The sequence below is a fragment of the Coloeus monedula genome, assembly GCF_965178545.1.
Source record: "Coloeus monedula genome assembly, chromosome: 5".
Classification (NCBI taxonomy): domain Eukaryota; kingdom Metazoa; phylum Chordata; class Aves; order Passeriformes; family Corvidae; genus Coloeus; species Coloeus monedula.
The window spans coordinates 1,968,496-1,986,225 of record NC_138785.1 but is presented as its reverse complement, the minus strand read 5'-3'; the positions used below and the strand labels follow the sequence as shown (position 1 = coordinate 1,986,225).

Here is a 17,730-nt window from a genome sequence, read left to right as displayed (position 1 = left end):
ATTCCCCATGATGAGTGATGGGTGCACACTTTTCATCACATTATGCTTTTTCAGAGCATGTGGGTAGAGATGTGTTTGCATATGGAATTTTAATACATGTGCCAGTCACAGGCTAGAAACAGCAATGGGGTGGAATGTTTTTGTGATCGAATTAACCATTTAAGCACAATAGAATAGCATTTTCTGGCAGTAAGACAACTTCCTAATTGCTTTATAACACATCGTGAGAGAAAAATCCTGGGTGCCAGCACACAGATCCTGTGGGGGTACTTGGCTGAGTTGGCCTGTGGTTGTTTTGTTGGGTTTTTTTAAGTGGGAGTTTTCCAAACTACCCTGCTTTCCATGCACTGCTGTGGAAACCACATTCCCAATACAACCCTTGAACGTTTCCTGGAAGCCTGTAGATCAGCAGCTTTGCAGAGAGCAGGACACTCTCTGGTATTGCACCCATCTGGTCACCATTTTCCCCTTTTAGCCGCTTTTGCTTTACACATCGATAGCATACCACCACTCCTACCGCTGGAATGATTAGTGTGCATGGTCAGAATACACATTTCTAAAGTCATTACTAATATTGCACAAATAGTGAGGTGACTTCCAGCTGTGACCAAAGCTCTAACAGGGCTGGGTGCCCTCAGGGCTCCACAGTGTCCCCTCAGAGCTCCCCTCACCTGCACAGTGATACCACACCACCACTCCTAACCCCAGAACGAAATTTCTAATGCCATTGCTAACATTGTACAATAGCGAAGTAACTTCCAGCCGTGACTAAAACTCTGGTGGGACTGAGTCCCCTCAGTGTAAGGGCTGCCCCTCAGGGTCTCCTCAGGGCTGCCCTCACGTACGCACTAACACCACAGCACTGCTCCAAAACCTGGAATGAATTCCCCTTGTGCTCATTCCCCATCCTCCTTGTCGGAATACACATTTCTAACGCCAGTGCCAATGCTGCACGTTAGTGAAGCGACTGGCGGCTGCGCCGCGGCTCCGTCGGGGCCAGCTCCCCCCAGGCTCCCCTCGGGGCGGGCGGGCTCACCTTGGCGGTCGCGTGAGGCGAGGCGCCCTTCTCCAGCAGCAGCAGCGCCACCTTCTGGTTGTCGTAGTGCGCCGCCACGTGCAGCGGCGTGAGGCCGTTCTGAAAGGGCGGGGACGGCGTTAGGGCGTTACGGGATGAGGGCGCGGGCGAGCAACGGCAACGGGAGGGAAACGGGATGGAGGGGACCGGGGTGCGCTGGGATGGAAGGGTCCAGGAGGCTGCAAGGGACAGAGGGGATGGGGGGGGCAATGGAGATGGACAGCAAGGCCATGGCAGGCAGCTGGCTGTTAGCGGGGAGAAGCAGCGTACCAGGCCAACCAGGGTGGCAGCCGCAGGCTTCCATCACACCAAAGCAGGGAAAACCTGGGCTTTGCTCCTGTGTTTATCCATTGGGAATTTAGGTAGCTTGATGGAACCGCTGCTTTCTGAGCCACAGAGAGATACTTGCCCTCAGAGCAGCCAAGCACCCACCTGCCATGGACCCAAACCCAACATGCTGGGTAGCAGCACTCAGCCATCACCCAGGGGAGACATGACCCCAACAAAGCCACAGTCACCGGGCAAAAGCAGCTGCAGCCCTCTTGGGGTGCATATTTCACACAGTTCTTCCTTAAGGAAGGATCCAACACACGTCTGACTTTTTATTCCCCAGCAGTACCTTGCCAGCGGAATCAGGACAGGCACGACGCTGCAGCAGGAGCTTTGCCACTTCCAGGCTCCCATATTTGGCTGCCACATGCAATGGTGTGAATCCCTTCTGAAAAATTCCAGGAGATAAAACACAGACGTGTGTGTTAAAGGTCATGCTGACATCTCTTGCTTAAGAACTATGTGTTAAGCACTTATTCTTCTACCTCAGAATCAATAGCTGAACCTAGAAAGAGCAGCCTCTCTCGAAAGCAGTTTGAGAAGCACAAAACACAATAAAATACTTTCCCTTTTATTATTCTTCCCTATGTATGTGCTGTCAGGCTGGCAGACATTTGTCTGATACAGACTGCACTAGCAACACACACTGCGTGGGGGCAATGAAGGCACTTCTTCAAATTTACACCCCAAATCAGCTTCACCTTTTTTTGTTCCACGGTGACAGCTTTAAAAGTATTTCATGCATCAGTCATTGCCAGTAACAATGAAACACCAACTAAATTCATCAAAAAAAGCCTCCAAACTCCAAATCTCTTCCTCCATTAGGGTTTGATGAAAAATTATTTGTACTTGGATTTGTGTATTCATACATTCACAAAGTTTTACTGAAGCTAAAAAAAACCCCTTCTCTTTCCCTGTTTTAATTGAAAAATTGGTTAGGAAAGCTCATGGATGTACGACAGTAGGTGGCAGGCTGCACCGCTGCCTGGCAGTACTTTTGGGAAGCTGCAATGACCTATTTGCGTGGCACATAAGTGATGTTTAATGTTTATTATCATTATCATTTAGTTCCATTAATCCCACGTCAGAAGGAGTTTATATTGGGTAATCTCAAACATTTTCAGTTCACAAATCACAGGTCTATAAAGATATTATCTACTAGGCTCCATTTTCTCCTATTCATAATTATAGAATGTTCCTGAAATACTAATTGCCATCAAGCAATATAGGAAATTAGGAAAGTATTTAGTGTATTTTTAGCCATTCTAATGTGGTTTAATAGCTGGATAAAAGGAGAACAGCAAGCACTCCCAGTAATCCATGGATCATAATTTGAAAATTGCTGGTTTAGTCTTTTAAACCATAGAAGACACCCTGTTGTTCACAAGCATGTTTTAAGCTCCAGCTGTAAAACCAAGGGTACTTTTATAAATAGTGAAAAATGCGTGATTCTCACTTATCAAATGCTTTAAATTTGGAAAAGATATCTTGGTATATAATTCTCTTCCCAGCTCTCTATTTTCTTACATGTTCATCTCTGTTAGGAGTCTATTGGTACCATTTTTGGCTAAAAAACCCACTAGTGATTCTGGAGAGCATGTCTTTTATCATCCCAGACAAAATGGCCTGTTGTGTCACATGACACCTCATTTTAGAACCTCATTTTAGAAAACAGATTCAACATGCGATGTGACTGGACAGATGCTGACTTCTATGCTTTAGGAACATTCCTTTCAGCTAGCACAGGGCAGAATTATTTTACTATTTAAGTAAAGAAGGTATTGAAGAATAAAAGGAGGCCTGTTCATAAAGAATGTGTCATTGCCATCCCTTTTTCTGTTTTGGAAATTTAGCCCAAAAAAGCCCTGCCTGTAAGACAAAGGGAAAGGGAGAAACAAGGACATTTTAAACCTGTTGGGACAATGTATTTATCAAGAACTGCATTTAGCTTCATTGGGAACCAAACCCAATTTTAGATGACAGCAAAATAAGTTGAAATTTGATTAACTTGTAATACATTACTCCAGTCTACTGAATTGTTGCCGATTAAATAAGAACAAAATAAAAGGCCCAAACAACTTAATTTCTCAGCGTGAAAGCACACTCGTCACGGCACAGACCTCCTCCTGTGCCACTGGCACACGGATCTGAAGCGTTCTGCCTTACCTTGGTGGACATGGAGTGTGAGGCGCCCGCCTCGAGGAGCACGGAGGCGACGTCGAGCTGCCCCTCGCGGGCAGAGATGTGCAGCGGGGTGTAGCCGTTGGTGGTGGCGGCATCGGGGTGGGCCATGTGCTGCAGCAGCAGCTGCACGATCTCCGTCTTGCCCAGGCGAGAGGCGATGTGCAGCGGGGTCTGTTCTTCCTACAACTCAAATCGAGTACGTTGTTAGCGTGGGTGGAGCCACCCTGAGCACTCTTCTCTTCCTTGCTCCCCCCCAGACCTTCCTACGCATTTGTCTTGCACACTCGTAGGAAGTGATAACAATAAAAATGGACTAATGGAGGAGAGGGAAGCGGTGAGTGACTGCTTCAGCCATGGTTTTAAGAGGAAGCAAAAAACAGCGCAAGCAGAACACCTACCCTGGCTCGAGCATCAACCAGGGCCCCGTTCCTCAGGAGGCAGCGAACCACTTCCACCTGCCCGGCGCGTGCCGCCATGTGCAAAGCAGTTTCTCCACGCTGCAGGAGAGCAAAAGCATACCAGTGTCCTAAACCTCCACGAAGAAAGAGCTTTGCCAGTGTCAGTCCCACCCATGACAACTTGTGCTGAGACCCATCCTTCTGGCCTCCTTCTGAGACTCTGGCTCCAGCCCCAAGGTGGGGTGTGAGTATGTGTCACTGTACCTGGGGATGCCTTGGTTTGGCAGCTGGGCAATCCCAGACAAACATAACCTCAGCCACTGAGGGACAGAATGAAAATCCCAGCTTCGGAAAATTCTGTCAGGTAGACTTGCTCTAGTCACATATGCCCCTCAGCTTTCTATGTAACAGGGCATCGGCTCACGCACCGCACGGGAGATGAGAGCACACTGAGCCTATGTCTCTCCAGGGATTGCATGGCACAGGAGCCTCAAGATGGAAGGGGATATTCTTCCAGATGGTACCTTCCTGCACACTGTGTAGAGCTGGCAGCATTAAGAAGGCTTTGCAATGGCTGAGCACAACTCAGCCAGCACATGAAATGTGTAAAATCTGTGCTCAGCATTGTGGCTCTATCTCCAAGCTGTGAAATCAATCTTGTTTCAAGCCTTTTGTAGCTCATAGAACTTGAAGACTATGAAATTTTGAAAAGCTGACTGGAGTGATATGGAATTCCAGATCAGAAATATTCAAAGCATTTACTTTTTGCATCGGTTTCCCAAGAAACACTGAAAATGAGGGTTCCTTGAGGATAGCATTCCTAGTTTAACTGGGCTCTCTTCTTGGAGTGCAGTGTCCCAAAGTGGACTGAAACGGTCCTTGTGCAGCTCTCACCAGTATCTGGTACATCAGGTCCTGGGACAGCTCCACAACCAGGAGCTCTATTCATCTATCATGAGTACACAGCAGGACCCATCATTCATTGTGTTAATTGTTAATTTTTCTTACACCAGACCTGGAGAATATTCTGTTGTAAGGTCTTTATGCCCTCGATTATCAATTGAAGTGGAAGTGCCAAAATGAACACGCTAGTCAAAACCTTTTACATCAGAATCAGCAATCACACCTTCTTGTCCTTGTCTAGATGTAGGGAAAGAAGCAGCCTAAGCTTGCCTGATAATGACTTTTAATTACAGCAAACCGTCTTAACCAGGACTTGATTTATCTTTTCATTTTTTAATTAACATTATACTACTACCTGTGATTACTAAGTATGCAACAAACAAAATCCCACTACCCTAGCTACAAATCTTAATAATTCCATCTATATATAAAGTTTATTACCTGAAGAATGAGCTGTTTAAGAGGTGAAAAACACTCTAAAGATTAAATTTCTACAATGACCCTTTTGTGCTTGAATTAGCAAAGCAATTTAGGTTTTGGAAACAGTCATTCAACAGGGAACCTCAGCTTACCAAGTGAAAGCCAAGACATCTGTGTAGCAGAAATTGTAAAGTGTTAAACTTTGCACACAAATGTCTGGTAACACAATATTTTTAACTGCTTCCACAAGAATTTTGTGTTGATTTTTTTATTATTAATAAAGTTCTTATATAAAAACTGCTTCTATAAAAGAAGTATGAAAAGTCTGTTTTAATGATTCACATAAACAAGTCCGCATGCTCAACAATTTTACTGGGTTCCATGTAAGATTTTTCCAGCTGAGAAAAACTAATGAGTCCAGTGTACCTGGATTACCGAATTTTTGTTGGTAACACTTACCTATAACCTTACATACTGTAAAGCTGCTTTCAAAGTACAAGTGGCTCCGAAGTTGAATATTTGTTTATACTGACAAATTCAAACAGTAAAAGATATTATGAAATACATCTCAGAAAATCATAATGTTGTTTTTGTTGTTATTTTTCTTGGTAACTAGAGGCTGTTGGTATACAAACACTGATTTCTGTGGTAAGTCAGGTTCTGCATTTTGTGCTACCTCCCAAAGGTCACATTTTCCAGATTTAAACACCAGTTCCTGGAATTTACCGTCTAAGAAGAACAACTTGAGTTTCCCAGTTTTGCTTTTTGTTTAATTGTTGGGGTTTAAGCGTTTTATACTCTTTCACTGACAGGAATGACACAATTTCATGACAGCCAGTGAAGTTATGCAGGCAGAAATTAGAGCCATTTGGACTTGAATTTCATCCTTCAGAACGGAAACACAGAATTTGCGGGATTTGGCTTATAATCCACTTTGGATGTTTTTGGTGAGCTTTGTCCATTTCTAAGGAAAACTTTACCTACTCAAGCATTGTTGCAGAATACATGAAAACAGAGATGGCTTATAATGACACATACAGCCATCACTTTCCCCTCTTCACTAGGAGTGCTACAATAATTTGTCCTAGAATGCAATAAAGTGTCACTAAAATGTGACCTTGGGTTGAGCCACATGGTAGCCCAGAGACTCTCTGTGGGTCCTGAGCAGATAGTTCTAGTGAAAGCCATACTCACAATGTTAGTGACATCGGGAGAGGCTCCGTTCTGCAGCAGAAGGAGGACTATGTTCAAGTGGCCCATAAATGCAGCCACGTGTATTGGTGTGAGGCCCGACTGCGAAACAAAGCAAGAGCAGTTTTACTCCTCTGCACGGTTGGAGGGATGGGCTTCTTCGTTTAAATAAAACATACAGGAAAGTGAGGCATGACAGGAGAGACAGAAAAAAGGAAGCAAAAGAGGAGAGAGAGAGAGAAGGAATGTTTCTTCAGGACATGAAGCATTTTGCTACCTCTGTTATAGCCTGGATTGAAGCCCCATATTTCACCAGGAGTTCCATGACTTTGATGCGATTTTTCTTGCAGGCAATGTGCAGTGGAGTAAAACCATTCTGTGCAAAAGACAGTGGTGTTAGTTTGAAACATGCAGCTACACTTCCCACACAGCTTCATGCTGGCACGCTGGGAGCACAAGGGTTAGACTACCACAAACAACTGTTCTTTAAGCACAACAGGTTATGAATTACAGACATCTCCCACTATCTGAGGCACAACAAAGCAGTGCTGCTGCTTTCTTCCCAGACAGGGGAGAGAAAGTGAACCTCCGCCTCCACACTTCACGTACACATACGCCCACCCTGACTGCCGACTGTACACGTGTGTGCATGTGGTTCCTGAGGCTGCACATGTGTCTGTAAGGGGCACTCACAGTGCTTCCCAAGATTGCCTAACACAAGGGAAATCTAAGAAATTACAGAGATCACTTTGGAATCAGTGCCTTTATAAAGCATTTCCTATACCGCCATAGGAGAACCATGGAATCACAGAAGGTTTGGGTTGGAAAAGCCCATCTTGTTCCACATCCTACCACATGCAGGGACACCTTCCACTAGACCAAGTTACTCCAAGCTCCATCCAACCTGGCCTTGGACACTTCCACGGACTGGGCAGCCACAGCTTCTCTGGGCAACCTGTGCCAGGGCTTCCCCACTCTCACAGGGAAGAACTTCTCCCTAATATCTAACCTAAATCTACTCTCTTTCAGTTTGAAGCCACTTAAACTGAGAAAGAGAGGACTAGAGTACTTCTTCCAGATTCCACCTTAATTTATATTTTTACTTATAATCTAAGCATCTGTGTGTATTTAGTTTTATATTTATACATCAACCCAAGGTGTAATACCCACGTTTAAGTGCGTGTGTACCTTAAATAAAGAACCACCCCTTCAGCTGTGGTGACATGATAATCTGATGACCATTAATGCAGGTTAAGTGTGTGCCTGAAGCTGAACAAGCACATTACTCACCACACATGAACATTTTAGTGAAAAGCGCAGGTAACGTTTTTTTAGATAATGTTGAAAAATTGCTCCATTTTCTAATGAAGAGGATCAGTACTGCCAAACAAGCAACCAGCAGTAACCAGAACCTAGCAGTGAAATCTTAGTTTATGGGAAGAGATAATCACATGACAATTACTCTACAGGCTGCTTCTGTTAAAGGAAATGTTAATTACTAGTTGATTTGAAGGTGCTTTAAAGCATATACACATTGAAAAAGCTGAGAACGCACATAGTGCTTGTATGCCCAAAGCATTCTGCAAACATTAACAATTATTTTCATAAATGTAGCTGAAAATTAATTCTTTGTAATATTTATTCCACTACCAGACTCTGCTGTATTTTATTACTCTTTCTCCAATTTCTAAAGAAAGAATCAAAACCATTTGATATTTTACCTCCCACACAACATCTCTCAGTATGTTTCTAAGGGAGTTTTAGTGTTTCAGAAGTTTGCACATTTTTCACTGAATTTTACCACCTCAGTTGATTTAATTTTGCTACTTCTATTTAAGTCGGGAACAGTTTGATGGGGGAGAGGAGAAGGCAGAAAAAAATGTATCACTAACAGAAATTATGAGCTTCATTTAATGTATTAAATACTATCAACAAGCCAGAGGCGACAAGTCCCTGATGGGAGAGAGAGAAAATGAGTGTGGCAGAGGGGAGAGAAAACCAGTTTGATGGGAAGAGAGCAGAGACCTGAGGGTGTTCTCCTTCTGTTTCAGATGTTTCACAGGGAGGGGAACAGAAGATATAATTCTGGTCATGGAAGGAAAGAAAGAAGATGTAGGGGGTATGTGTGGGTGGCTGAGGAAAAGTGCAGCTAGAGATAATCAGAAGACTGGCAAGAAAAACAAGAAAGGATGGAAACAGTGTCAAAAAAGATCAACCAAGTGAACATGGCACTGAGAAAGACAAAGCAAGCAAAGTACAAGAGGAGGAAGCAAAGGGGGCTATGGGATTTGTGGGTATAGAAGGGCCAAGAAAAATGAGATGGCAGAAGAAAATGGTGTCAGTTCCAAGGAAGTAAAGGATAGGGAGAGCCTACACAGAAAAACAGTGGATCCTACTGTGGGCAGGAAGCTGGGGAAGGCATCCGAGTGCCCTGCGGTGGGAGTTCTGTGGAGGCCCCCAATGCAGCAGGCAATGGCAGAACTCCGGCCACGCAGGAGCATCTCAAGTGTTCACAGACTCTCTCCTTCCCTGACAGAGTGCAGTATATTGGTACATGAACTCCCAGGCAGCTAACAGTTCCTAGCAGAGAAAACTGGAATCTTGACTGGCTTTGGATACATTCATTGAAGACTCTTGAAATGTTTCCAGAATCAAATGTGATGTTTTTCTTCTTATTAGGGGCAATGGTTCAATCAGAGAGTGAAAGGAATCATACCTGGTGTCTTGTAAGCATAAAAACTGCTTTTTGCAAAGAAAGAAAAATGGCACCTACAGAGGAAAATGTCATAATTTGATAAATGCAGAAATATTAGCTTTTTTATATGATTTCCCTATGCCAATTAACTTACTGAATCAGTTGAAAACTCATAAAATATTCGTGTATTGTACACCTGGTATGGAAAACTGCACCATGAATTCAATAAAACACCAATGCATACATCAACATCAGCTAGAAGCAGCTCTGATTTTAGGGACTCTGCAGAGCTTCCAGACCTGACACTACAGACACTTGCTACAGGATGTATTCCACGACCGGGCCTAAGGATACAAGGCACAGCGCTGGTAACCAGCGGGTGTGACACCCCTATGGCTACTGCACCTATTTAAGGCTGTGGAGTTTGCTGACAGTTCTCACTTAGCTTTCCTGGTAAGAGCTACTGGCCAGCTTTGTTACGTGAGCCAGGTGGGACAGGTTTACCAGGGCACGGGCGTTGGGGTTGGCTCTCTTGTCCAGCAGGAGTTTGGTGACTCTGTAGTGGCCACAGTGAGCAGCCACATGCAGGGCAGTCAGGTAGTCCAGCGTCACATCATCCACGGGAGCCTTGTGCTGCAGCAGGTGCTTGACACATTCCACGTGGTCCCCCTGGGCTGCCATGTGGAGTGGGGAGAGTCCATTCTGTGACAAAAGAGAACAGAACAGCAACTTCTAGTAACCCCCACTTAGACTGGGGCACGTATAAGGAGGACATCTGCTGTTGTGAGGTGCTGCTCAGTGGGCTCTGCTATTACACAAGGATCTTCCTCTTACCAGTTTCACCAAAGAGACAGAATTTGTAGGAAATGCATTAATTCTAGATGTGTGCTTTCCAGATACGAGGAAGAACACATTGAAATAATTTTCCAAGTAAAAACAATTAGGAGAAACTGTCCTTGTTATCTTACATGAAGGATGAGGAAGTATGCACCAGGAATCACCTCTCAGGAGTGACTGACCCAGCTTCCACATCTGTGTGTCCTACAGTCTCAGGAAGCAACACAAGGGAAGTGCTGGCAGTAGCACTCCACATCATGTGTGTAGTCTGGTATTAGAGAGAGGAGCAAACAAGTGTATGCTTTTCATATATTTGGAAAGGATAGTGCCCCATTACATAAGAAAAGCTTTTTTTGGATCATTCTACCCATTAATACATCTCCTTTGGGAGGACAGGTACGTTCCTGTCCTCTTCCTTGTCCTCTCAGTTGACACTGAAAGTTCTGTGGAAGGTTACACACAAGTGTTCACATGCTCTAACAGGGCACACACACACCTTGGTCCGTGCGAGCAGTGGGGCACCTCGCTCCAGGAGCAGCTCCACAACCTGGTCATGGCCACTTCGTGCAGCACAGTGCAGTGGGGTGAGTCCATCCTTAAAATAGAAGGAGAGAAAACAAATGAGCATGTCCCCAGCTGTCCATCCTGGAACTCTGGGGAACAAGCTTCCAGGAATGCAGCCCCACATGTGTGAAAAAGCTCCTTTTTTGACTCCTAACTGAAGCTGGCTCCACAACGTGAAGCTTCATCCCTGTTCTTCCTTGCACCAGTAAAGGACACTCTAAGGTTACTGCTTGGGAGAGGAAGCCTGTTGTGTACTAAAATGTCTTCTCAAAGAGGATAATGTGAGGATGCACTGCCTCCTCCCCTCCCTCCCCTCTCTACATGGCTTTGAGACTGCATTGCCTCTCCCTGGGTAATGCTTACTGGGTTGAGGATGCTCCATAAATCAACCCTTGTCCTTTGGATTGCTTTTGATGCAGGGATGAAACAAGCAATGTTCATACTAGAAAATATGCTATAGAATTTTCTTTTTCTTTTAAGCTGGCATCAAGAAAAAAAAGATTTTAAAACAAGAGAAAAAGAGAGAAACAAATAGAACCAAATCTTTCATTTCTGAGATTGAGGGGTGAACAGAGAGCTAACAGTTCTTTTCTAAAATTGCTGTGAGACCACCAACTCCACAATGGTTTTTTCCACTGCAAAACACCATTCTGTACCAAAAGACTTGGTCAGGCTACTCTTAATGATCACAGAAGTGGCAGTAAAAGATGTGCTGATGAACAATTTGGATGGGAGAATGAATTCTATGTAGCTTTTGTACAGTTGGGACTTTATGCAGAAAAATAAATATGAGCCTAGAAAAATGGTTGTGAAAGAAAATTAGTGCTGAATGACAAAGGTAACACGTAGGATATGAAAAGTCAAGCTTTCATCTCATTAGCCTTCAGTACTGTTCACACATGCACCCAGAGATGTCATCGACACTCACTCAACAGAGGTGGCTTTACAAAGGTGAAACAGGAATCATTTTTAATCACAAGAAAAGCCTTCTCCCTTTGAGACGTGCTGCTCATCTTGGGTGACATCGATGCTATTATTCTCAGGAGCCCAGTGAAGAATCCAGTAACAGCTTGATTAAAAGGACAATACACTGGTCTGAATTACACAGAGACATAAAAAGTAGCAGAACTGCAAAAACATGGCACTAAGCATGAGCTGGTGACCCTGCTTCATACACAGACAGACTGTTTACCTTGTTGGGAATTGGAGGAAACCTGCATCACTATGTTTTTAAATTAAAAGTAGCTCTGGACTACACAGTACCACTGCAATTGCAACCTCATTTCAGCCCTGTAACACTCTACAAAAGGCAGTTCCAAGAAACAGAGCCTCCCTCATGCCCAGTTCCCAAAGCACAGAGTCCCTTTCCAAGTGAGCAGCACCACAAAGCTCCACTGCTCCAAGGTGCTGAAGTCTGCAGAAGAAATTTTTCTCCCTCACTTATCTACTTTTCCCAGAGGCTTTTGAGACACACTGACAGGGTTAGCTGTACCTTGGTGCTCACAGTCTCAGAGGTATCCCTAAATCCCACGGAAGCTTTACAGTGAAATTCAACAGATGCAAGATCAAACCCAAAAGCAGAACTTGCGGCCTTCAGCACCTGGCAGATGGGGTCAGTGTGAAGAATGAGGCATAACTACTTTACTTGTTTTTTTATGCACTGAAACTTCAGAGTCCTCTAAACCAAATCTTTTTCTGAACAACTGAGGTATCTTATCATCTCATTGCCAGAGAGATTCATACAGATAACTCCCACTGACCTTACTAAGGTAAGGATATATCCCAAATGCATTTCTAGGTGTTTATTTGTTATTTCTTTCCAGTTTCTGCCTCTTGTGCCCTACATTTTTAATGTGTACTTCCTCAGTGTAGGAGGTTCGCTTTCCCTATCTGCATGGTGGTTTTGATGTTACTCTATTTAAAAAAAACAACAACAACAACAACAAAAGAAGAATTGTGTGAATCCTTGGGAAAAAAAAAAAAAAGCAGGACAAATCCCGAGAGAGAGAAAAAGAAGAGAACTACAAGCTAAGAAGGACATGAACTCTACACGAAAGTCTGGCTAAAACAAACAAAAAAAAGCCTAAATAATTTTAAAACATTATTTCTACTTTGTTCTTATTTACAGTTCCCTTTAAAAGCAGAGATATCCTATCCTATTCTACCCTACCATAGCTGTTTTGTGGACTTCCCACAGAACCCTCTTCCCTTTCCTCTTTCTGCTCTGAGGAAAACAGCATGTATATTTTAAAATTATTGTATATTTAATACTTAAAATTCTTTTGCTTTTATGTTTTATTCAAAGATGAGGGAAAGTGCAGAGAGAAATCTGTTGTAGTAGAAGAATTAGTACAGAAAACAATGCAGACAAGCTGACACAAGCCAACATGAAGAGACACTAGTGTACCAAACGAATCCTTTTTTGAAATTATCTATTATCTATTTTGCGATTATCTGTTTGCAATGAGCCTCAGTGCCCTCAAATCAACTGCAAGAGTTTGCCTAAATACTTTTTCAATCATTCTTTTGCTAATTGAAGAACATACAGTGACCAATACATCAGGAACATCATTTGACAGGACAGCCAACCCTGGGTCAGATGAGCACAGACTTTGAAGCACAGATAATGGATATCCCATAAACACAAAGGCTGCCGTGCCAGAGACAATAAATTCTGCAATTTTATGTTTAAAGAAGTTCAACATTGATCTCCTCACCCCAGACTGTGTGGAATGAAGAGTTAAATGTTTCTATCTCCCCAGTGCCACCCCACACCTGGTGTTCTGCTGTTTCCGTATGTGGTACTCTCCTAATTCACACCCTGCAATGTAACCAACAGCTGGGTCACCCTTGGAAAGGACAATACAATCCCCTCTGTGTGCATGGAAGCCAGGAAATTCCATCAATCCTAACTCTCTCTTAAATGGTTCTCAAAATAGAAGGTAAACTTGTGCTTTTTTTCCTTGAAAATCAGTCACTGGTCATTTTTTAACCTGCAAAATTAATTCTGAATTCTGTGCATGACTCCTAACTGTAGGGCTTAGAAAGATAAATTGTTTGGTCATTGCACAAATGCTTTCCTTCAGCTTACCAGAGACACTGACACAAAAAACTAGCTGTGTTTCTGAGGGATTTTTAATGGGAAATGATGTGGGCAGCACCTTCACAGGGCAGTTGCTCCCATTCAGTGCTCATTAGACCAAAAACTGTTGATAGACATGAACATCAAAGGCCAAGTTACCAATGAATTATTCTGAACTGCAGCTGCATGCATGTTCTCATTTTCATAAGGGTGAAGTAAAATTTTAGTATTCCAAGTGTCAAACATGCAAAATTGTCTAAATTTTCTCAGCAAATAAGGGGCTTTTAATTTGTGCATTTTTCATTATGACTAAACCTCATCTCTTTAAAAATGAACCAGGCGAGTCTTCCTCTTGCTCTAAGCTCTTGGCATAATTAAACATGCTGTAAATATTCCTCCAGGTCTGCCATTCACAGCACAAATTTGAAAAATACAGGAAAAAATATACCATGTGCTTGCTTGAGTATTAAAATAGTAACATAAATAACTCCAAATAACAGTCATTATCTATACAACTTGCTTAGACAATCCATACAAAACCCCTTCCCACTCCCTTGTAAACATGATACGAAGCCACTGAATTTTTTATAGGAAATATCTGCATTGTGATATTTATAATCTGACATGGCTTTATGAACAGCAAAAGCTGATGAATTATTAGTGCTCTGTGCATGTAGGAAGATGAGGAGAAAATGTCACAGCAGCATTCCTGCAGGAACACACACTGTACAGAGCACAGTGCCAAGGCAGGGCGAGGATCCTGCTACAATGGTTACCACTCCCATATGAAAATAGCAGAGCCAAGCCTATTTTGTCAGGATGCAGATCTGCAAAAGGAGATATTATTACTAATAAATCTCAATAGGTTTCCAGAATGAGTGTTAGGGGGTATCTGAAGCACATTCCCCACAAAAAACCCCAAACCAAACAACCCAAACCAACCAAATCTGAGTGGCACCGCCCAGTTTCCCTCGTTTTCCCATGGCTACCATTCATCTCCATGACTGACCTGCCACTTCCTTCTGCTCCAGCTGAGCCTCCCTCTTTCCATGGCCCTTCTCCAATGCAAATGGTGCACCAGACCTCCTCCACCATCCCCACGCCCATCCCCGCTCCAGCTGCCACGCTCTGGGCACACAACATGCTTACTTTCCCACACAAAAAGCTTTCCCTTCCAAGACTAGATGCTCTCTTTCATTGCATAAATTTTATTCAGCTGCAAATATTCAGGATGAAAGCCTGCAAGAAAAGTCCCAAACCAAGAAAAATCTAATTTCGATGTTGGCAAGATTGAATAGAAAAAACAGTAAATGTGTGACAACTTCAGTGGCGGAGACAGGTGAGAGTGTTCCTTCCCCTTTGAAGGGTGTTTGCTTACTCCCACAAAAATGGAAATTCCAGCAAGGTGATAAAAGCCTGTGAATAACACTGTGTTTTAAAAGCAAAAAAGCATGCAGAACTGAAAAAGCCTCATATTTTTGTTCTTTTTTTTCCTCCGGCAATTTATAGAGCTGACAAAAATAGAGATAATACAAAAACTGCATACAGAAAGAATATTCCTAAAACCCTGAAATAGTCAGCAGCACTTCCATATTCTGAAAGTACATATTATAATGATTCCATTACATGAGGACTTTTTAAAATAGAAATATATGCATTTTGGCCATGCTAAAATTGCTTTTAAATGCTGACAATAATTCTCCCTGTAACAATCCTTAGTGTGTTCCAGGAAGGCTGTAAATGCTTTCCTTCCCTCCCAAAGTGAGAAGCAGCAATTGCCACACTACTATTGATCACCTGACAGAAAATTAATCATAAATTAAACTTTCCACCATCTTTCAGAGAAAAAATTTCTGCACAATTTTTCTGATCCCCTAACTCTAACTAACCGTCAGAAGTTGCATGGGTAAGAATTTTGGCCAAATATTAAGATTTTAAAGAAAATGATGCCATTGAAATTCTTACTTAAGTAAACGCATAGAAAATACACGTTTGAGTAAAATTTTAAATATGAAATATTTTAGTATGGGAAACTTTACTCATTAATTATTTAGTGAACAAGAGTCAAGGAAGGCTTGTACGTAAATGGAAGTTGCAAAACATACACCAGGTATTATATAATAATATATGTTAAAATAATATTTTAATATTTTATTATCATATAATAATTATCTATTGTTAAAGACTATATTCTTTTATTATGTAATATTATAATACTATCTCTAACAGATAGTACTAATACAAGTATCCTATTATGGTAGCTGACAACGGAGTTTCCATTTCTGCTTTGGATACAAAATAAAAGAGAAATTAAATTGCACATTGTAAAAACTTAATTAGGACTTGGTTGAGAAAAAAATGGTAGAACTTGCCAAAAAAATAAGTAAAATATTATTTTAAAATAATTATTTTAAAATAATTATTTTAAAATAACATGTAAGTGTGTCAAGAGATTTACCAGCACTTCTACACTTTTAAGGCCTTGTAAGAAATGCCATAAAATTTCAGCAAATACATTCTGAAATGTATAGAAAATAAAAATACTAATTCCTGCAGAAAGCAGGGTTTTCCTCTGACATGGTGCATTAACTATGGAACAGCAGGACACATGCATCATTTGCTCCCTTTAAGGAATATACATTTTAATTTATATTTTTAGACAACACAGGGGCTCCTAAAGAATCATTCCAGTGGAAAATTTTCAGACATAGAAAGCTTCCACAGATTAACTTTGCAAAATTGAAGTACTGAATCTTAATTTATGCAGCATCAGATGTCACGTAACAAAGCAAGCTAAAAATAAACAGAATGAAAGCAGCGAGGACTGTTTTAACTAAAGAGCTTATTTTGATGTGGTGTGGAGCATAAGAACTTGGCAGTGAAACATCCTAGTATTTTAATTCCACTGTTTTGCAGTGACTGTGACCTACTGGAAGAAGGCAGGTGTTCCTGGGAGGCAGTGGGAAGGCAGCAGGGAAGGCAAGGTGTGTTAGTACTGCGGCGGGGCAGGCGGGTCCATCCTGCCACGGACAGAGCACATGCAACTCATCCCTGCCTCCTCCAGACCCTACGGACTCACAGCCAGGGCCAGCCACACAAAGTGCACAGACAGAGCACAGGGAGAGGAGAGACACAGCACCATGACTTGAACAGCTGACACAAAGACATGGACAGCAAAACCAAAGCTCTGGAATCTTCCCCACCATGAGGCGCACGCCACCGATCGCCACCAGGGAGGAGGCGGAAGGTGAAAGAGACAGGAAGCTGCGGAGCCTGTGCAAGCTGGGATATGTGGTCCTTAGAATACCTGTATGGGTTTTCAGAGATATCTTTGTGCTGACATTTTGAGCTCACATAGCAGCTGACACAGGGCAGGGAGCCAAGACAATGAGAAGACTCTAAAATCGGCCCCTCCCATGTATGCCGGGCAAATCCTGTTCTCTCAGATTCATTCACAACTGCACTCGACCTTTGCAGGTGAGCAAGGAAAGGAAAACACCTTTACCTCTTAAAATCCAAAACATCCCTCACAATCATCTGTGTCAACCTGTCTAGAACAATATCTAAATATTGAACAGGAAATAGGTGAATTCAATACTGCCATTCCACAGGCTTAATGAACTATTTCTGTATGACATGCTTAGGAGCATGTAGAATATCCTGACTGAAGTGTATTATTAGCATTTCATTACTCTTTTCCATGAGATTTTAGGTGTTTATTGTGGAAAATTTCAGCAGGGGTGATTTGTTGCACACCTGCTCGAGGCAGCTTTTTCCATCAGCAGTAGTTTTTAAAAAAAAAATAGTGAGATATCATTTCATAATCAGAAACCAAAACCACAATTGCATATGGAGTTCACAAGAATCATGACTGTCTTCAGAGCTTATGAAGCAACAAATGGTTGATGTAATTGATATCCAAGTAAATGCAGAGGTTGAATCAACCCCCAAGGGTAGGTGACTGCAATATCTTCTACCTTCCTATCTTGTTAAACAAACTCTCTCATGTCCAGCTTTGGGTTCTAAAACACTCTTGATCACTTGGACGTGC

The 17,730-nt window shown here is 42.4% G+C and overlaps 1 protein-coding gene across 2 annotated transcripts in view; it reads right to left on the bottom strand.

Annotated features, from left to right (window-relative positions):
- Positions 1–17,730, bottom strand: part of ANK2 (ankyrin 2) — a gene marked incomplete at its 5' end in the record, with an annotated part of 129,831 nt that overhangs the window by 71,211 nt on the left and 40,890 nt on the right. For both annotated transcript variants that reach the window (XM_082282025.1, XM_082282026.1), the window contains 8 exons: positions 1,037–1,135; positions 1,695–1,793; positions 3,572–3,769; positions 3,988–4,086; positions 6,505–6,603; positions 6,779–6,877; positions 9,701–9,898; positions 10,530–10,628. In XM_082282025.1, the coding sequence (XP_082138151.1) occupies positions 1,037–1,135; positions 1,695–1,793; positions 3,572–3,769; positions 3,988–4,086; positions 6,505–6,603; positions 6,779–6,877; positions 9,701–9,898; positions 10,530–10,628 (990 nt within the window). The remainder of the gene's footprint in view (positions 1–1,036; positions 1,136–1,694; positions 1,794–3,571; positions 3,770–3,987; positions 4,087–6,504; positions 6,604–6,778; positions 6,878–9,700; positions 9,899–10,529; positions 10,629–17,730) is intronic.